Consider the following 22,423-nt stretch of genomic DNA (forward strand, 5'->3'; position numbering starts at 1 on the left):
AAAAAATCCTCCAAAAACCCATTCTCTAAGAAGTGAGGTCAAACACTCTTGAAACAAATGGAAAGACAGTTTCAGCAGAAAAACAGAAGACACACACAAAATGGAAATTTTAGAACTATAAACATATTAACCAAAATTTAAAATTCACTGCAAACACTCAAAAACAGAATGGACGCGACAGAGGAAAGATTCAATGAATTTGAAGATAGATGAACAGAAATGTTCAAAGCTGAACAGGGGGGGAAATCTTAAAGTAAACAGACTTTCAGAGGGTCTAACGGAGAAAAAATAAGAAAATAAAAAAGCAAATAGTACCTCAGGAACCTGTTGAACAATAACAAAGCTCTAACATCTGGGTGATTAAAGTCCTAGAAGGAGAGGAGCAAAAGTACAGTGCACCCCCCAAATTGAAGAATCAATGGCTGAAACTCCTCAAATTTAGCAAAAATACAAACTTACAGAATCAAGTTCAGTGAACCTCCAACAGGAAGACACTCAAAGAAATCCACATCCAGAACAGCATACCTAAACTGCCAAAAACTAAACACAGAATAAATATCTTGAAAGCAGCTAGAGAAAAACAACCTGTTAAATATAAATCATGATTCCAAGACTGCACATTAATCACCAGAACCACGCAGACCAGAAAGCAGTGAACCATTTGTAAAATGGTAAAAGATGATATCAACACAGAATTCTGTATAAGAAAATTTACTTTAAGAATGAAAGTAAGTAAAGAGATTCTCAGATGAAGCTTAACTGAGAGATTGTCTTTTAAAAAATGCTAAAGAAAATTCTTAAGATACAAGTGAAATGATTACAGAAAGAATAACCGAACTTCAGGTATGAAGGAACAGCAACATATATAGCAAATACCTGGGTAAATATATAGATTTTTCTCCTCTTAAGTTCTTTAAAGTATGTATGGTTGAAAGCAAAAACAGTAACATTTTCTGAGGGAGTTTTCAGTGTATATAAATGACAGCTACAACATTTTCATGGATAGGTAAAAGAATCTGTACAGTGGTCAGTTTTCTGCATTCCATTTGAAATGCTAACATATTAAATGTAAGTACGCTGTGAAAAGCATGTATACTGTAATCCCCAGAGAAGTCACTAAAAAACCTATATAAAGAGAGACAATCAAGAACTCAATACATAAATTCTAAAAAAATTAAAACAACCCAAAAGAAAGTAGAAAAGGGAAAGTCAAGGTATAGGAAACAGAGAAAACAAATAATAAACTGGTAGACCTAAATCCAAACATATTAAAAATTATATTTAACATAATTACATTTAAATTATATAAATACCAATAATTATATATATGCATTGCAATGCAGATAATTACATTGCAATGCGTACACTTAATATAAAGTATTACATTGAAATTCATATTGAGATAATTAAATTTACCAACCAAAAAAAAAAGAGATTGCCAGAAAGGATAAAATAACATGACCCAACTGTATAACAAACCATCTTTAGATAAATGAGCCTAAGAGTTTAATAAGATCAGCCTGAACAACACAGTAAGATCCTGTCCCATTAAAAAAAAAGGGGGTAGGTCAAAAACTATCCAACAACAGCAGAATACACATTCTTTACATTTTACATAGAATATTCACATATCCTAGGCAATTTTTAAAAAAATTAACAAATTTAAAAGTGAAATCATTCAAAATGTTCTCTGACCATCATATAATTAAATGAGAAACCAAAAATAGAGCGATAACCAAAAAAATACCCAAACAGTTGGAAACTAAACAATGGAATGAAAAGTGCCATATAATCACTAATCAAATGAAAGTTAGAGTTCTGTATAAATCAGACAATAGATATTTCTGCCCTCAGAACAAGGAAAATTACATAGATAGGCATTACATAATGACAGAGGCAATTCACCAAGAAGGTATTATCCTAAATGTGTACAAACCTAGCAACAGAGCCTCAAAATACACGAAGCAAAAACTGATAGAGCTGAAAGTAGAATTGGAAAAATTCACAATCATAGTGGAAAATTTCAACACTTCTCTCAATAACAGAGTAATATGACTGCATACAAAATATCACCAAGAATATAGAAAAATATCAACCAACTGAATCTAGTTGACACATAGAAAACTAATAGCAGAATACACATTTTTTACATTTTACATGGAATATTCACAAAAATAGACCATATCTTAGGTAACTGTTTTAAAATTAACAAATTTAAAAGTGAATCAAATGTTCTCTGACCATAATAATAATTAAATGAGAAATCAAAAGTAGAGCAATAACAGAAAAAAAAATCCAAACAGTTGGAAACTAAACAACATGTTTCTAAATAATCCAAGACCAAAACAATAAGTTTCAAGGGAAATTAAAACATTTCATTTTTGCTCAGTTCAAAACATCCGAATATGTGGGGGGGGGGGGTGTGGCTTAAGCAGTACATTTTAAAGCAATATTTATATCAAATGCTTATCTTAGAAAGATTTCAAAGCAGTAATCTAAATGTCCATTTTAAGAAACAAGGGGAAGAGAAGACAAAAATAAATCCAAAACAAGGAGAAAAGAAATAACAAAGAGCATTATCATAATACTATAAGAGAATGATTAGCAGTAGTAGGAAACTGCTGGGAGGAGGGTGGGGAAGCGGGATTGGCAGTAGTGGGAATCTGCCTGGGGAAGGGAGGACATACCTCATTAACAGGGGTACCTGCGTAATGAACACTTATATACCTAACCCTGAATTGTACCCCACATCTTTAAAGTAAAAAAAATTAAAAGGGAAAAAAAAGAAATAATAAAAAGCAGAAAAATCAATGAAACTGAAAACAGGAAAAAACAAAGAAAAATCCAACCAAAAGCTAGTTTTTTGAAAAGACTTCTAAACCCCTATACCTCTGACAAAGAAAAAAAAAGACATGAGGCTGAACATGGTGGTTCACACCTATAATCCCAGCACTTTGAGAGGCCAAGGCAAGATCACCTAAGCCTAAGAGTTTAAGACCAGCCTGAGCAACACAGTAAGATCCTGTCCCAATTTATTAAAAAAAAAGAAAGAAAGAAAAAAAGAGACCAGGCGTGGTGGCTCATGCCTATAATCTCAGCACTCTGGGAAGCTAAGGCAGGTGGGTTGCTTGAGCCCAGGAATTCAAGATCAGCCTGGGCAACACAGTAAAAACTTATCTCTATAAAAATAAAAAAAATTGGCCAGGCATGGTGGCGTGCACCTGTAATCCCAGCTACTCAGGATGCTGAGGTGGAAGGATGGCCCAAGCCTGGGTGACAGATTCAGACTCTGACTCAAAAAATATATATAACAATTACCGACACCAAGAACAAAAGAGGGATATTATTACAAACCTATGAGTAAAAGAGAGTGGAATGCCATAAATAATTATGTGCCTACAAATTCGACAATTCAATAAAATTAATTCCTTGAAAGCTACAAACTACAGTAAAAACCCACTCAAGAACAGATAACTTAAACAGTTCTGCATCCATTAAAGAAACTGAATTCACAGTTTAAAATATTTGAAAAGAAAACTCTAGGTCCAGATGGTTTCATCTGCAAATTCTACCAGACATTTAAAGAAGAAATGACACTTAACCTATACAATCTCTTCCTGAAAATAGAAGAGAAGGAAAAACTTCCCAAAACATTTTATGAGACCAGCATTATACTGATACCAAAACCAGACAAAGGCATACAAGACATAGATAGGAAAATGTTCAACAAAATATTAGATCAGGGCAAACCCTCCAGGTCCCCTCCCACTGTGGCAGCTTTTCTGTCCTCTCAACAAATCCTGTTTTCTCACTTAAAAAATAAAAAATTAATAATAAAAAACAAAAACTAAACATATAAAAAATATGAGATCAAATCCGGCAACATTTAAAAAGAATAATACACCACAGCCAAGTGGAGTTTATCCTAATAATGTAACATTGATTCAATATTTAAAAATCAATCAATGTAATCCATTATATTAATAGACAAAAGAAGAAAAACCACATGGTCATATCAAATGATACAGGAAAAAATTTTGAAAAAATTCAACACCCATTCATGATCAAAACAACAACTTTCAGTAAACTAGCACGCAAAACTTCATCAATACCATAAAGGGCACTTACAAAACCTATAGCTAACCTCCTATTTAATGGCAAAAGATTGAATGCTTTCCCTCTAAGATCAGAAAGAAGAAAATAATATCCATTCTCACCAATTGTCATCAGCATGGTATTCGAAGTCCTAGCTAGGGTAATAAGAAAAAGAAAAAACAAAAAACAAAAAACGAAGACTAGAAAGGAAGAAATAAAATTGTTCCATTCCTATTCACAGATAACATGATCATCCATGTAGAAAATCCCAAATGATCTACCAAAAAGTTCTTGGAAATTATAAGTGAGTTTAGAAAGGTCACTGCATACAAGGTCAACATATAAAAATCAATCACATCTTATATACTAGCAATCTAACAAAACATGTGAAGGATCTGTATGTTGAAAACTATACAATACTGATGAAATACATTAATTACCTAAGTAATAGAGAGGCATACCATATTTATGGATTGTAAGACTCAATTCTTCCCAAACTCATCTATATTCTGAATACAAAACCTCCAGCAGGGCTTTCTGTAGCTATAGAAAAGATAATGCTAAGATTTAACTGAAAACAAAACAAAACAAAACAACCCACAAAAACTAAGAATACCCAAGACAATTAGAAAAAATAAAAAGAATAAACTTAGAGGACTCATACTATCCAATTTTAAGACTTATTATACAGTAATCAAGATGGTATGGTATTAATGAAGGAATAGACATATACATCAATGAAACAGAACAGAGTTCAGAAGCAAGCCTTGACAAATATGGCTAAGGTACAAAGTCAATTCAATGGAGTAAAGGCTGTCTTTTCAATAAACACTGTTAGGACAATTGGACATTAATATGTAAAAATAAACAAAAAATAAAACATAACAAAAAACTTGACCTAATCCTGAACTTACAAAGAAAGATCATATATCTAAATACAAAATTTAAAACCATAATATTTTCAGAAGAAAACATATGAGAAAATGACCTTTGATTAAGTAAGGGCTCTTAAGTATGACTCTGAAAGCACAATCCATAAAAGAAAAAGATGATAAATTGGATTTAATTTTTAAAAAGTTCTTTTGCTTTGCAAAAGACACTGTTAAGAGAATAAAAAGTCAAGCTATAACCTGGGACAAACATTTGCAAATCAAATTGCCAATAAAGGTTTTACATCTAGAATTTATGCAAAGAACTGTCGATATTCAACAATAAGAAAACAGATAATCCAATAAATTACAGGGAAAGATTTGAACAATTCACTAAAGAAGATATACAGATGACAAACACACACACACACGAAAAACTCTCGACATCATTAGTCATTAGAGAAACTCAGTGGAGAAGAAAATCCACTGTTGATAACTATACATAATGCTGCTCTAAACATCTGTGTACAGATTTTTGTGTGACATAAGTTTTTATTTCTCTAGGGTAAACACCTAGTAGTGGGTTTGCTGGAGTATATGGTAAGTGTGCATTTAATCATATAGGACACCACCAGATTATTTTGTAGAGTGCACCATTTTGCATTTCTACCAACACCATATGAGAGTTCTAACGGTTTTATTTGTTTTTTTTTTTTGCCAGCACTTGGTATAGTCCTTTTCTGGGGAGGCAGGGCAGGGGGTTACAGGTAAGTGGCATACATACATGTGCAGTATACAGCCTTTGAGACTGGCTTTCTTCCAGCATAGTAGCTTTGAAGTTCATCGATGATGACCCTGGACCCAAGAGACCCTCCCACCTCAGCCTACTGAGTAGCTAAGACTACAGGCACACGTGCAGCACCATGCCTGGCTAATTAAAAAAATTTTTTTTGTAGAAACAGGTTCTCCTTACATTGCCCAGGCTGGTATCAAAATCCTGAGCTCAAGCATTCTTCACATGGCCACGCAAACTGCTGGAATTACAGGTGTAAGCCACCACACCTAGCCCAAAATGCTTTTAAAAAATATATCAGAAAGAGCTTGTGCTAAAGTAAAGCGATAGTGGGAGGCAGAAACAAGTACAGGCAGTTCCCTTATCTCAAACATTTGAGGTCGGTAGTATTTTGGAATTCAGAATTTTGGAGGTTTTCACAGAGGTAACACACAAAGTTTAACACATAGCATATTAAGAACCTGGCAGCATCTAGGACAATACCCCATAATTAAACACCAATGTATTTCTGCAGTAAGTACAAGCCTGTTCTCATATGGTTTTAGTATGAGCACCCAAGACAAAAATTTAATTTTAAGCAGTAACAAGAGAGTAGTGAAGCAGGCGCCAGGTACACAGCAACAGAAAATGAAAAACACTTGAAATAACCTAATTTAAACAGAGAATCTAAAGGATTCCCAGATGAAGATCCAAAAAACATGTTCACAGACAAAAATCACTAAAATCACAAGCCATCAAGACTGTGAATCTGAAGAAATGAAATGCTGAATCAGATTCAAGAAAAACTGTAGACAGTGGAATTGTCAGGCAATGAATATACATTTAATAAATTTAAAGATAGGATCAAGGATGGCATGAAGGGATGAAAGAAACAAGAAACTAAGAAGATCAAGTAAGTTTGAAGAAAATATTTAAAACAATTTATAGAAATGAAAAATTCAGTAACCATTATTGTTTCTTGAGCTGGGGTCTCACATGTTGTCCAGGATGGTCTCAAACTTCTGAGTTCAAGCAATCCTCTCACCTAATCCTCTCAAGTAGCAGGGAACACAGGCATGCACCACTGCACTCAGCTTATTTTAAGATGAAAATAACATGCAAAAAACTTGACACAGTAACAGATCTGAAGAAACCACCAATCCTCTGAGACACAAAGAACAGGTAAGATGAAAGAGGAAAAACACGGAGGCAGTCTAATCAAAATTACAGAAGGTGATACTTAAGAAATAAGTATATAGTCTCTAAACAGAAGAAATAAACAAAAGGTGCTGTTGTAATAATGCATGGATTTTAATTCTAGTTTCACACTTACTGTACAGTCTAGGGCAAGTTACTTAACCTTTCTAAGCCACTGTTTTTTCATGTGCAAAAAAGGATATTAATGTTTACCTCATGAGGTGTTGTGACTATAAAATAAAATCCAAATATTAGCACAGAACTCAATAAATGTCACTTATTGGCAATTTTTAAAAATAATTAAAATGTTTGTCTGCAAAGCAGTAAAATAGTAATAAACTTTAGACTGAGATGAAGGAAATAAGGTTATCTTGGATAATGGTTTCGTTTCAAAATCTGAAAAACGGAAAAGTAGGGTACTTCTTCATTTTTTAATTCTGCTATTACATGTCTTAGAAGATCCAGTCACTCTGGATATCCCTCTGCTCCTTTTTCATACACTGAATGACTCTACTTGTGTCCAAATTCCCCCAAATTTACAAGCACATAGAGGAGGAAAAAAACAATTCCCATCCTTTCATTCCTCATCTTAAGTTCTGCTTTGTAAATTAAAAAAGAGACAAACACACAAGACAATCACATACTTACTTTTCATTAGTTTTCCTGATAATTCCTTTAGTGGAGAAGAAGGACGATTTCTACTGGCTACTATAAGTCTGGAGGAAGATTCTTGGGTTTCCATGGAAACTGGATGAGTTCCTGCTCTGGCCATTTCAAAATGGTGAGAATGGTTACTGTCACATTCCTGGGAAAGCAGCAAGTGATTCTGAGTGTTGTTAGTTCTATTATTCAGGCCAATTCTCTCTGAATGAGTCATAAACAACTGAGCTGAACTAAAATCCTCCAATCTTTTATCAAGAGACTCAGTTAAAAAAGATGCTGTAGTTTCGTGCTTTTTAGATGGAGAGACAGGCTCAGCCAGTGAGCTCTGCTTCACTGTGTTCAGACTGTGTGCTCTTATTCGGGACCAAGTTGTTGAGTGAAAACTTTCGGCCTCTAGCCAAAATTTAACCAAATGCTCCATTCTCCGAAGTTCCATGAATTGAATGAAATAAGGGAGGACAACAGGGTCATGCAACACTTGTTCAAGAGTCTTTGAAAGACTTGATTTGGTCTCTTGAGTCTGGTAGTCCAGACAAGATCTGCCTAAAACACAGAAGCAAAATAATTAACAGTTTAGTAACAAATAATTTCAAATTGACAGATTAGTCAATCACCTTCAGCAACCCTGATAACAGAGGTCCTGAATAAAGGATATTTCTTACCAATTGAAATAGATCAAAAACTAGAAATACTATGCTTTTGGTTCCTAAACAAAGAGAAAAAAAAACCTGTTAACTTACCTAAATTATTAAGGAGATCTTTATTACTCAATTCTCTTATCTCTTTTAAAGGCAATCAGACCAGACCAGGTAAATTCTTACCAAAAAATAAAAAAAATAAAAAATCTTATGATTCTACTTCCAAAGAAAAAGGGCCAACTAAAATAGGAAAAAAATCAACCTCATAAAAAACCCCAGAAAAGTTAATACAAAATAACATTCGGCCTGTCAAATTGGAAGATTTTTCCCCCCCAAAAAAATAGTAACAAGCACTAACAAGGGCACAGGTAAACAGGCAATATTCTTGCCCACTGGTGATAAGCATGTAAACTGTCAAAATCTTGTTGGAGTATTTAGGAACAACAGCAAAGCCTTAGCAAACTGCATGATCCAATAACTCCACTTGTAGGCATTTATCCTGAGGAAAAATTGTGGATGTGTGGATGTATACAAAGATGTTATAAACTCTAAGCATAATTTATTCATAGTAGAATAAAGAGTAGCTTTGGGATTTTATCTTGAAAAATGAAACTAAACTTAAGAAAAAATACATTTATTTTACTTTATATTTAACAAAATTTAGGTTATAGTTATAACGTAAAGCCAATTATTAGAACAAAAAAATTTTTTTCTGGCTTTCATAGAATTATAATAAAGAGGGTCATTTTTATAAAAATGACTGAGGAAGTCATCAGTTTGTCTAAAGGGCTTTTCTTAATCCTTTGATCTTCAAATTATTTTCCTTTGAAGCCCTTCACATGTCACCATCCTCAATGTCTTATTGTCAATATCAACAAGTCCATCTTTGTCAACATCACATCATGAACTTGAGGGAACCCTCACCTTTTACAAGACTTATAATTTATTTTAATTAAACTCTTTATTCTGAGATAATGATAGATTCAAATGCAGTTGCAAAAAATAATACAGAGAGATCCTGTGTACCATTTAGTTTCCCCCATGGTAACATCTTGCAAAACTATAGTACAATATCACCCCAAGATATTGACATTGATACAACCCACCAATCTTATTTAGATTTCTCCAGTTTTATCTGTACTCATTTGCGTGTGTATGCTTTTAGTTCTATGTAATTGTATCCACTGCCAAAATACATGTACCCACTGCCAAAATACAGAATAACACCACAAAGATCCCTCATATTGTCCTTTTATAACCACACCTACCTACCCCTCTCACCTTCCTATCCCTAACACCTGGCAAACACTCATCTGTTCATTTCTCTAATTTTGTCATTTCAAGAATGCTATGCAAATGGAATCACACTGTATATAATTTTTTTATTTTCTATCTCGCATAATTTCCTTGACATTCATCAATGTGGTTGTGTGTATCAACACAATATTTCTTTTCATTGTTGAGTAGTACTCCGTGTTATAAATGTACCGGTTCATTTACCTGTTGAAGGATACCCAGTTTTTTGCTATTAAGTTACTGTGAACATTTGTGTACAGGTTTTGTGTGAATATAAGTTTTTATTTCTCTGGAATAAAAGCTTAAGTGCAATTACTGCATCATATGGTAATGGTATGTTTAGTTTATAAGAAACTGTCAAACTTGTTTCAGTTTTCCAGAGTAGCTGTACCATTTTACATTCCCACCAGCAATGTATGAATGATCCAGTAAAATTTACAGTTTTACTTTATGATCTATATGCATTTTGTTTGTAGTGTACTGCTGAGTGCTCCACAAAGACACTGACACTCTAGCTCTGAATATACGCAAAATATTAAGCAGAGAGATGCCATAAGAGGGACTACTTTTAATAGATGTCAGTTCGTTCATGGATTTTTTTTTCCATTTATGACAATATGACACACGATTTTTATAAGTTCAGAAATCTGGGTAAGAAATACTCAGAAAACAAGAATCTCCAGCAAATCTTTTTGCTTTGGGGGAAGTTATTTTAATATAACAAATCTTACCAAACATATTGCTATGTGACCCGCATTTTTCACTTGAATATGTCTCAGACATTTTTCTTTTTTAGACTTTTTAAATGGTGACATGGTACTCGAGAGTTTATCAGTTTGACAATTTTCTACTGACAGATATTAAATTATTCCTAATTTTTCACTATCACAAATACTGTAATAACTGACCTTATACATATATATATCTGTGTGCATTAGAGTGAACACAGCTAAGGGATGAGCTATAAGAGTATTGCCTACATTAACCCTTTGCACTCAGAGACATCTCGCAGATCACCTACCTGCAACTCAACTGCACTTTTTTATGAAATCATGAAAAATGAATTATTTCATATTAAATAGCATAGCGCTGGAACCAATTATTTTATTGTCATGATGTTGGGCTTATAATGGAATGCTGGACATTAAGAAATTTATTTATGACAAAAACCCAAAATTTTGTATCTTATATTTTTCTAACATGTGGTAATGTGTGAAACAGTCACTGATATGCACTGCAGGTTCACTGATACATGTTGTGCAACAGTAGTTTGTTCGACGTCTTTCACCTGGTGTTTTTCTATTTGAGCAGACAATGCAGTCTCGTTTTCTTCCTCCCACATTAATATGTAATTTATTGTCCAGTCTATTATTCAAAGATGAAAACCACTTCTTAACAGATTGATCAGAAGCTTGACAAATTTCAAATGGGACATACGATTTTCATTTCTTTGTTTTTTGTTTTGATGCTCAGTACAGTATACAGAAGTTAATAACACATATTTCTAGTCCCCAGAAATATAATTTTCTCTACTATTTTAAAGATTTTCGGAAAAAAAAAAAAAAGTAGAAGCACACTGATCCGCATAATCCACACCACTTATATTGCAATATAATTTAGAATCATTTCAGGCTTTTTGACTAATATGTTTCTACCATGTAATGTCCTTGTACTTTCATTCCTGCATGATTCTGAGTGCTGAGAATTGTAGCTATCCTTTTGTCCTTCCGAGCATAAGACTGTTTTTCCTATATACTACTGTTTTTTTCCTTAAAAACTTTGGCTTTCTGATTTATTCTAGTATTCTCTTTCGGTTGACTTTGACTGTATCAGTAAGATGACATTTCATCTTTATAGCTCTTCTGCTAGGGCAATACTAGTGGTTACTATCTGTCAATAAACATGTGGTATCCTGCTGCATTGGGAATTTTTCCAACAACTTTCTTTTTTTTTTTGAGTTGGAGTCTCACTTTGTTGCCCAGGCCAGAGTGTTGTGGCGTACTCACAGCCACTGCAGCATCAACTTGCTGGGCTCTGGCAATCCTTCCGCCTCAGCTTCCAAGTAGCCAGAATTACAGGCACGCCCTACCATGCCTGGCTAATTTTTTTTTCTTTTTTAATTGCAGAGATGAGGTCTCGCCAAGTTACCCAGGCTGGTCACAAACCTCTGGACTCAGGCAATCCTCGCACCTCGGCCTCCCAAAGTGCTGGGATTACAGGTTTGAGCTACTGCACCTGGCCTGCTAATTTTTGATTTATTGTAGAAACGAGGTTTCGCCAAGTTGCTCCAGCAGGTCTCAAACCAGCAGGACTCAGGCAATCTACTCGCCTTGGCCTCCCAAAGTGCTGGGATCACAGGCTGAGCCACCAAGCCTGGCCCAACTTTTTATATAAATGTAATGGAAGTCTGGTGCTTATTAGAAGATCTGGTAAATGATGTTTTTGGATGTTAAGCTGCCATAGTAGGGAAGTATTGAAAAAAGATGGCCTATTTTTGAATCAGGTAGTACATAAATGTGTATATCCCATTTGACAGGCGTATTTAGATGGTATGTTATAAATGATACTCCCCCTTTAAATTGAACAATGGATTCATCAACACAGATTGCCTGATCTGATATGAAATACTGTGGAAATTTTGAATTGATGTATTCCAAATAGTTATTGGCCTTCTGAATACGAGTTCTGATAGTCCCATCACTTGACGCAGGTGTCTTCAAATGAAGTCCAGAAGATTTGCATAAACCGTTCTCTACTGAATGTTTCCAAAAACAGTATTTTACTACTGAAAGCAGTTGACCAATAATCTTGCAAATTTGGTACTTGAATTATTCCCATATTTAGGATAACTGTGATAAAAGCTAAAAATTCCTCTTGGTCAATGTCATACCACTTAAGCCAAATCGATTTGGGTGATAGCTGCTTTTTCTTATTTTTTCATCTGTGTAATGATTTGCTTCTTTTACTACACTATCCACTAATTTATTTGTAAAATACAGAGTAAAATACTCAATCAGTCCTTTCTTTTCTTTTTTCAGATTAGAAAATATAGTTTATTTATAAAGTAAATTAGAAAGAGAGAAAAAAAGAGGAGATTCACCTCCCCAAGGTAGGGGAGGGGGCCAAAGTTTAAGCGCATAGAACACATGACCACATCATAGCTTAGCAAGGCAATGGCCCAATCAGTTCTCTTGTATTACTTGCTATTTGTGGCCCTGTTGTTTGAAAATATACAACAAAATTTATTCTTGCTGGAGGATCATCTTTTCTTTTTCACTTGATGATATGTTGTCTTCTACTTTGAAACTACTAACATTTTCATCATTATCACTTTCTTGGTGAGATGACATCACTATGGCAACTATCATTTTCTTCCACCTCAATATTTATTTTTTCTAACTTATCTGTATAAAAGTCTAAATCTAATTATAAATTACAAAATCACGAAATGAAATTTATCAAAAGAATATTACTTTTCCGACTTAGTGCAGATAAACATATTTGATCTGTGCCACTCGATACTTCAATACAATCTGCCTTCAACTTGGAAAGTCTCTTTCTTTTAAGGCCAGTCACTTGCTCAGCAATCTTTTCAAGTTATGTCATATGATACAAAGTGTATACCTACAGATGTCTTTTTTTTTTTTTTTTTTGAGTTGGAGTCTCACTCTGTTGCCTTTCTTATACAAATGCTCTTTATCATTACCTTCTGTTATGATAAAGAGTGTCCGAACCACTGTGAAAGCACTTCACACATTCTCTTTCTATGCATGCCAGTTGATTTTTTAAAATGTATATCTCAGTATGTATTCCATCTCTTTATTTGCTTTTCACGCAATTTGAATGGAAAACTTCAAGGAAACAAATATTTCTGAAAAATTTGTGCTGGCATAAGTTTGTTCTGTATAATTACCAGCAACCTATTTATGTCCCCTCAGAGGGGACATCCAAGTGCAAAGGGGTAAAGGCATTTTTTTTTTTTTTTTTTGAGTTGGAGTCTCACTCTGTCGCCCAGACTGGAGTGCAGTGGCCGCTTCTGGCCACCGCAGCCTCAACCTGCTGGGCTCCGGCGATCCTTCCTCCTCAGCCTTCTGAGTAGCCAGAATTACAGGCATGCGCTAGCCTGCCTGGCTGATTTTTTGATTTATTGTAGAGATGAGGTCTCGCTGCCCAGGCGGGTCTCGAACCCGCAGGCTCAGGCAATCCACTCACCTCAGCCTCTCAAAGGCGCAGGATTACAGGCTGAGCCACCGAGCCCAGCGGCATATTTTATATTTTGAAAAATACTTCCAAATTGCTTTCTAAAGTCTTCACCAATTTACATTATCACTAAATGGGAGAGGCCATTACCTTATGTCTTTGCTAACATTCAAATCATCAAACTTTAAATAAAATAATGCTAAAGTGTCAGGAGAATATTAACTCATTATTTTAATAATGAGTAATAATGAGGTAAGGGGTCTTTTTCATATATTTATATTTAGTGATCAAATGCATTTTTTATCTTGAAATTTGCTCATTTTTCTACTGGGCATGATTTATATTTTATATTTATTGGAACACAACATAGTGCCACCCATACTTGCTGCTATTATTTTTGTTTAAATACATTTTTTTTCAAAGCTCCTTATAATTACATAGTTCAGTATCCTATGACAGGAGTTTCACATGTTGTACTCAAATCCATCCTCCATTAAAAACTAACAAAAGTGACTTACCCAGGTCACCAAAATGAGCGGCCTCCATATGGCTTGGCTGCTTCTTAAGTGTTGCTGTCCTGCTACTTGAAAAGGAGTCCATGTTGGCAGAAATGGCATTGATTGCAACATGACTTGGTCCTGCAGCCTCCAGCAAGGCATGATTTTTAGTGCTTCTTTGTGGGGAATGTGCAGATACTGAAGCTATAATTTTTTAAAAAATTGTTAAGAATTAAACACAATCTGACAGTCAAACCCTTCCAAGAAGGCTTTCAGAGAACTTTAAAAATTAAATTTTTAACACCTCTCCTAATTCAGCACACTCAACAAAAAACACATAAGAGGAAAGGCAACTTAATCAAGTGGCAGAAAATTAGAGAGAACATCCCAATATTATATATAACTCTCAAAATACTGAGCCAAAAATGAAATTTAAAAGAGAAAGATCTTTCTTTGAGAACTTCTACTAAGAATAGAAAGTACTGAAGCTAGAAAATTCTGAAATATGGACTGTTTTCAATTCCTTAATCATTGCTTACTTCAGGAGCAAATCTAAATTGCAGAATAAATGCTTAGGGGGGAAAAAACCTGGAAAAATATTCTTCAGAAGATTTATTTTGTTTTTTAATTGGGTAACAAAATTTCTCCATATAATAAAACACATTGATGACCAAATTCCAAGCTGCTTAAAGATAAAGCACACTTAAAATTCACGAAGTTTTTTTTAGTATTATGAAGAATATTAATATCCTCTTGAAATAAAGAGATTAGTTATTAATGTGTTACTAGGAAATAATCAACTCACTATTAGACTATTGTCAAAGCAGCCCAATGAACTTGTTATCTACAGCTGTACTAAAATTCTACCTAACCCTATTCATTCCACAGAAGTATCAATGACTCTTATTAAGGTTTTTAAGATGTTTTGGCTTAGAACATTGTCACAGCAAGAATAACAGAAATGATACAGGTCATTCAGCATTATATTCTTCAAGATAAATACTCTCGTAACTAAACTTGTATATACTAGCACCCCTTATATAACTCAGCCATCAACAGCTAAGTGCTCTCAGTCTCAGCACACAGTTCCCAGACATAGAATCTGAGGATTACTTGGTAATATTTCTTATGAAGAATACATAGCATACTGTAATTCAACATACCACTTTCTGAGATGTTTATAAGATAAAGCAAGTAAGAATGTGAACATTCATACCTGTTTTTCAGATTTCTAAATTTATTAGTCATTCAACAAGAATTGTGGGAATTATGAAATGGAGAATAAATGTCTTCAGTGATTTTTTCAATTTTAGAAGGAAGCTTTATTTTTATTTTCATTATAAATTTAAAGGTGCAAAATCATTTTAGTAAGTGTATAAATAATAGCTAGTTTTCTTCTTCAGAACACAAGCACAAATAAGATTCTATAGGAATAGTGAGACTTTCTTTCTAATGGTTTCTAACAGTAAAATGCTATTAGTTCATTTCTACAAGGAATTTTCCCTCCATTCTCATTTGAACTAGTAACTTATTTTTACCTGTTCCTTCCTGATATTCTATATTCCTTTTGTCTTCATGGTACTACACTCTCTTAATTTCTTCTTCTATTTGCTTATCCCTCTCATTCTTTTAATACACATTTATTACATGTTCACTGTGTCAGATATGGTCTTCTTTCCTGACTCCTCTACCTGAGGTTGTCTGTTCTTTATTCATTTTTTTTTTTTTTCAGTCGGAATCTTACTCTGTCACCCAGGCTGGAGTGCAGTGGCACACTCACGGCCACTGCAGTCTTGATCTGGTAGGCTCAGATGATCTTTCCACCTTAGCCGTCCAAGGAGCTGGAACTACAGGTGCGCACCACCATGTCCAGTTAATTTTTTTATTTATTGTAGAAACAAAGTCTCACCAGTTGCCCAGGCTGGTCTAGAATCCCTGGGCTCAGACAATCCTCTCGCCTCCCAAAGTGCTGAGATTACAAGTGTAAGCCACCGTGCCCGGATTCTTTTATTCTTTCTGCTAGAAAGCACATTTATTCTCACACCTTTAATTATTACTAGAGCAATTGTTTTCAAAATTTTTTAGCTGTAACCTCCTTTTCCCTTCTTCTCCCACAAACAACAAAATGCAGACCCTGACATGTCTGCAAAATAAACCCTGAGTAACCTAGTCTCATTCAAGAAAAGTCTTATGACCTTGATGTGGACCCTTTTGGCAACAGCTCCTGGGGCACACCTCTGCAGAATAGATGAAAAACCTCTGACCTTATCTCAGAGCTGACCTTTGACCTGGGCTTCAGTCTTTTGAGGGGGGTTGTTTGTTTTTTTGTTTTTGACACAAGTTTCCCTTTATTTCTGATCATTTATTTACATCCATCTCTGCTGGGGTCACATTCCACATGAACTACTGAAGTCTGAATTTCACTCTAGTAATGCAGATTCCTTTTGCTGACTCAATACAACGACTCTCCAAGTCAACATCTCCCCTTCATTCCTAGCTTTTGCTGGATTATCTTTCCTTTTTCTGTTCATACTGAGCAGGTGTCTGAAATGATAGATTCTGTGCAAGTCTTTTGCTCTAATTATTTACTAATACACACCCCCATTTTGACTTTGACGTCTCAAGCCCAATTTGACTAAAAATCAAACTTATAACATCTAAACTGATTCCCCTTCTCAATTTCCCTGTCTCTGTTCAATCCACCGTCTCCAAAGCTCAAAATCTCGGTCTCATTCTTTTTCCGAGTAACTGTTTACTTGCCAAGATCTGTTGACATTTCCTTCAAGATGTTTTAACATTTACTTACCTATTGATTTTCAACAGCACACCCTTCTGTATTATAGTGAAAATAACTTCTAGGGGCTACAGCCTACAAAACTCTTCTAGACTAACCTTTTATAAACACCATACTTGTAGCATCAATACCCTGCTCCAAAGCCTACAGTGGTTCCCTGTTTTCTCTGTTTTTCATTCTCTTTTCAGGTCTTTATAGACCTCTATATACTCATCTCAATGTTGCTGTAAAAATTTCCCTTTCCTTGTTTGAAGGCCCCTCAGTCCAATACATACTCAAAGAAATAAAAAGCTGGGCTGGCAGGGAGAAAAGAGGAAAAAAAAATGTCCTCTTTCATTCAAATCTTTCTTATTCCTCAACTTTTATAAGGATAAGTCTAATTTCCATAAAATCTTCCTAAACTTCAGAAATCATTTGCTGATCTCAAATTTCTCTGAAATCCTTATATTACTTTATAAAATTTGACTAATTCAAAATACTGAGGGTCAATTAAGTTTTATTTTGCTTTGTTTTTTGAACTGGGGTCTCACTCTGTTATCCAGGCTGGAGTGCAATGGCATGATCACTATGATCATGGCTCACAGCAGCCTTGACCTCCTGGACTCAGGCAATCCTTCCGCCACAGCATCTCAAGTAGCTGGGACTATATGCATATGTCACCACGCCCAGCTAATTTTTTGTAGAGATGAAGTTTCATTATGCTGCCTAGGCTTGGTCTCCAATTCCTAGGCCCCCAGGCCCAGTCTCGATTATGCTAAAATTAGATAATAATTACTACCAATGGAGAACCTACTATATACCAGGTACTATGGCATCTCACTATGTTACCCTGGCTGGTTTTGAACTCCTGGGCTCAAGCGATCCTCCCATCTGGGGATTCCCAAAGTGCTGGAATTACAGGTGTGAACCACCATGCCGGGCTCCTCTATGTACGTTTTTATTTTGGACACGATTTCGCTTATTTTTCACAATAATCTTGCAAGACTGTATTTTCCTCATTTTGGAGATGATGACACAAATGAAAAGACATCGAATACTTTGCCCTAGGTCAAGGAGGCAGTAAAAAGTCATTTTAACACACAGGATTTCTACCTAGGGCCACTAGACTCTTAAAAATCACTCTCCAACCTTTGGTTAAATCCAGACTCTGAAATTACTGTGTGTGTAAGATAAAATATGTAAATGAATGACTCAAAAGCACCTCCTACCCAACATATCAAAAATGAATACATAATTTCCCAGCGTGGTTCTGTCAGGCAAGTCAGAAAGGTAGGTATCAACCTTAAATATTCCCTTCTCTCACAACTTGCATTTAATCAATAACAAGGTTCTATTCCTTCCGCTTCCTAATTTTTTTTTCAAAACTGTCTAAATCTCTTTATTTCCATTATTACCAATCTAGCCCAAGCCACTCGTGAAACTATTTGATAAGTGTTCCTCTCCCCTACCAATATGTAAATTCAATGAGGGCAGAATTCAAATCTTTTTTGTTCACTGTTGTAGTCGTTTTTTTCTAATGCCTAGAATAGAGAAGTATTCTGAAAATGATAGTTATTATTATTTTGGTTTATTTCCAACTGTTCTGTGTCTAAGTTTGTCTCTCTAACCAGAGTACAAACTTCTTGAAGGGCTGTTTCCTGTACTGCTTTTGTATTATCCTAAGGTTAACTCAGTGAATGCCAAGCACAGATTATGTACTATCATAATTATAGTATAAAACATGGAATTTTTTAGCCTAGTAGAAATTTAGAAATTAGACCAATCCATTCATTCTACAAATGAAGAATCTGAAAAAAGTTACATGACTTCCCAAAGCCATATTGGTAGTGGCAAAGTTTAAAGTGGAAGACTGTGTTCTCACTGCCTGAGACACCTAAGTTCCCGCCTTCTATTACAATAAGGTCTAATCTTCACAGACCTCTGCTTGCTAAGGGCTTTAAAGCTTTTATTAGTGCCAGTCAAATTTTGCTTAAAGAAGACAGTATGAATGTGGAATCCAAATGGTTTTAAATTATCAGATAATAAGTAGACAACAAGGCTGTAAGGTATCCTATTTCTCCCCTAATTTTATAAATATCATATAATTAGTCTCTCTTTGGCAAATTGAAAGATAGAATACTCAGGGCTAGCAATACAAAATGCAAACATTGAAAAGAAAACCTAAATAAGGAGCAATCCAAAGATTTTATGCAAGTAAATTTACATTTATGAAATTTATTTATAATGACTATGGAAACAATTTCCATTACAATTTTCCCATTCCAATCTGTTCACTGGACATAACAAAATCTGTCAAAAATACCACAGTAATTACACTCCAAAAAAAGCATGCTCTAACCTATAAATAAGGACAATGCATTGATTCCAACAAAGTACTCTGGATACATTTTAAATTAAGGCCATTCATTCAAAGCAATAAAAAAGGGGAAACTATAGTCATCCACACTTCAGGATAAACGACAGAAACCTAAGCCTTATAAGTGTCAGTGTTTTCCTTCAGTTGACAGACTGCCCAGTTAAAAGTATTCTTTATTTTAAGTCTTAATAAAGTAACTAATTGCTTTTAGGAACAATCAAATGTATCATTAATAAGAAGGGTGCTGGTTCACTGTAACTACTAGGACTGCCAACTCAAAGCAGACTCAATAAAAGCCTATTTATCGTGTGCTAAGTGTTAAAGAGTATACAAGTTAAAGAGAGAAACAAGTCACAATCGTAAGTAATTGTAAAACAAGACAGAAATGATTCATTCCAACAGGGAGAGAAGATAACAGATTAAAGAGCTCATAAATGCAAAGCACATCACTTTTTAATATAGTGGACTGCCACTGAACTCACCTTTAATGGACTTGACATCGGAGGTCTTTTCTTGTTCTTTGCCTTTCACTGTAAGATAATAAAGCATCATGACCAACTTTGGCAAAGAGATACATTCTGCACATCATAAAAATTAGACAAGCCTTATTCTAACAGATGAGTATTCAAAGTTCTAGAACAATGGACCAACTGCATTGCAGAGCAGGGCAGGGCAGTTGTTAGAGAAGGTTTCTCTAAGAAAGTGACCTTTGAACAGCATTCAGTCAAGAGTTCAGCCGGGTTCGGTGGCTCAGCCTGTAATCCCATGCCTTTGGGAGGCTGAGGTGAGTGGATTGCCTGAGCCCGTGGGTTCGAGACCCGCCTGGGCAGTGAGACCTCATCTCTACAATAAATCAAAAAATCAGCCGGGCGTGGTAGCGCATGCCTGTAATTCCGGCTACTTGGAAGGCTGAGGCGGAAGGATCACCGGAGCCCAGCAGGTCGAGGCTGCGGTGGCCAGGAGTGGCCACTGCACCCCAGTCTGAGCGACAGAGTGAGACTCCAACTCAAAAAAAAAAACCAAAAAACCCCAAAAATGAGAGAGTTTAGTGTGTTTATGGAGAAACAATGCAGTCACAATACCTGGGTTTAAATTCTGGCTCTGCCACTTAGCCATGTGATCTTGAACAAATTATTTTACTTCTCTGGGTGTTAATTTCTTTGATTTATAAAATTCAGTCAATAATAAAAACTACCTTAGAGAGTTACTGGTGACAAAATAAATACCTGTCAAGGGCTTAGAAGAGCAACCAGCACAGTAAATTTAGGATAAATTTAAGATAAATATTAACTAATATTATTACTATTGTCACCCACTCTGCTAGCTACTAAAAGCATAGTAAAGAAAGAGTTCTTCAGTTGTGTATCGTATCTTCTTTATTTCTCCCATAGTATCAAATACAAACATTCTAAACTTGTGTGTGTGTGTGTGTGTGTGTGTGTGTGTGTTTGTGTGTGTGTGTGTGTGTTTAAGTTGGAGGTCACTGTCGCCCAGGCTGAGGTGCAGTGGCACACTCACAGCCACCCCACCGTCGATCTGCTGTGCTCGAGCAGTCCTTCCACCTCAGCCCTCCAAATAGCCGGAATTATAGGAGTGCACTACCACGCCCAGCTAATTTTTGTTTTATTGTAGAGATGAAGTCTTGCCAAGTTGCCTGGGCTGGTCTCGAACCCGTGAGCTCAGACAATACACTCGCCTTGGCCTCCCCAAGTGCTGGGATTACAGGCTGAGCTACCAAGCCTGGCCCAAACATTCTAAACTTCTAACATCAAAGTTTAACAACTTGTCTCTAAAATAATTATACAATCACTCCTTTATTAAACAAAACAGTGAAAATTCTACTGCAGATAAGCTAACAATATAACATTCAAGAACGGTGGCTCAGCCTGTAATCCCAGCGCTTTGGGAGGCTGAGGTGAGTGGACTGCCTGAGCCCGTGGATTTGAGACCCACCTGGGCAATTTGGCGAGACTTCGTCTCTACAATAAATCAAAAATTAGCCGGGCGTAGTAGTGCGCACCTGTAATTCTGGCTACTCGGAAGGCTGAGGCGGAAGGATCGCCGGAGCCCAGCAGGTCGAGGCTGCGGTGGCCAGGAGCGGCCACTGTATTCCAGTCTGGGTGACAGAGTGAGACTCCAACTCAAAAAAAAGAAAGGAAGGTGAAAGGCTGCTTAAGCCAAATGTGAATTCTATTATAGGATCTGACACAAGACTATTTTTAACCCTCTTTACTTTTTTCAACATTAAAATTAAAAAAATAATCTTACCATGAAAACCTTATCAAATTAAGAAATGCCAAAATGTGCTCATCTCTCTACTTGTGGGTTTTTTTTTCTTTTTTTTGAGTCAGTCTTACTCTGTCGCCCAGGTTGGAGTACTGTGGCACCATCATGACTCACTACAGCCTCAGCCTCCTGGGCTCAGGTTCCTTCCACTTCAGCCTCCTGAGTAGCTGGGTCAGGTATGAGCCACCACATCCAACCAATTAAAAAAAAAATTTTTTTTGTAGAGATGAGGTTTTGCTATACCCAGGCTTGTCTCAAACTCATGGGCTCAAGCAATTCGCCTGTTTTGGCCTCTCAAAGTGCTCGGATTACAGGCATGAGCCACAGTACCCAGCCAAATTGTGCTCTTAAATATTAAAAGTTCAAAATCTATGAAAAGGAAATAACTGAATTGAATCCATCAACTATCTGACTGCCAGACACACTACTGGCTCGGAAAAGACAGTGATCTTGCCTTCAAGTCTACATTCAAGTGTGTGGAGATTAACATGGAAAAATTACATAAGATCATTGCAGGTACTGGTCACTGCTATCAGAAAAAAAAATTTTTTTGAGTCAGAGTCTTACTCTGTTGCCCAGGCTGGAGTGCAGTGGCACGCTCATAGCCACTTGCAGCCTCGACCTATTGGGCTCAGGTAATCCTTCCTCCTCAGCCTTCCATGTAGCTGGGACTACAGGCATGTACCACCACACTCGGTTAATTTTTTGATTTATTGTAGAGATGAGGTCTCACCAATTTGCCCAAGTAGGCCTCAAATCT

At 35.7% G+C, this 22,423-nt stretch overlaps 1 protein-coding gene across 2 annotated transcripts in view; it reads right to left on the reverse strand.

Annotated features, from left to right (window-relative positions):
* AKAP10 (A-kinase anchoring protein 10) overlaps window positions 1-22,423 on the reverse strand; it is a 91,579-nt gene that overhangs the window by 63,517 nt on the left and 5,639 nt on the right. For both annotated transcript variants that reach the window (XM_021714768.1, XM_008062604.2), the window contains exons 2-4: window positions 19,860-19,907; window positions 14,249-14,431; window positions 7,582-8,139 (exon numbers count right to left, since the gene is read on the reverse strand). In XM_021714768.1, coding sequence (XP_021570443.1) covers window positions 7,582-8,139; window positions 14,249-14,431; window positions 19,860-19,907 — 789 coding nt within the window. The remainder of the gene's footprint in view (window positions 1-7,581; window positions 8,140-14,248; window positions 14,432-19,859; window positions 19,908-22,423) is intronic.

This window comes from Carlito syrichta, unplaced genomic scaffold, assembly GCF_000164805.1.
Source record: "Carlito syrichta isolate Samal-C Ts95f unplaced genomic scaffold, Tarsius_syrichta-2.0.1 Scaffold305756, whole genome shotgun sequence".
Lineage (NCBI taxonomy): Eukaryota > Metazoa > Chordata > Mammalia > Primates > Tarsiidae > Carlito > Carlito syrichta.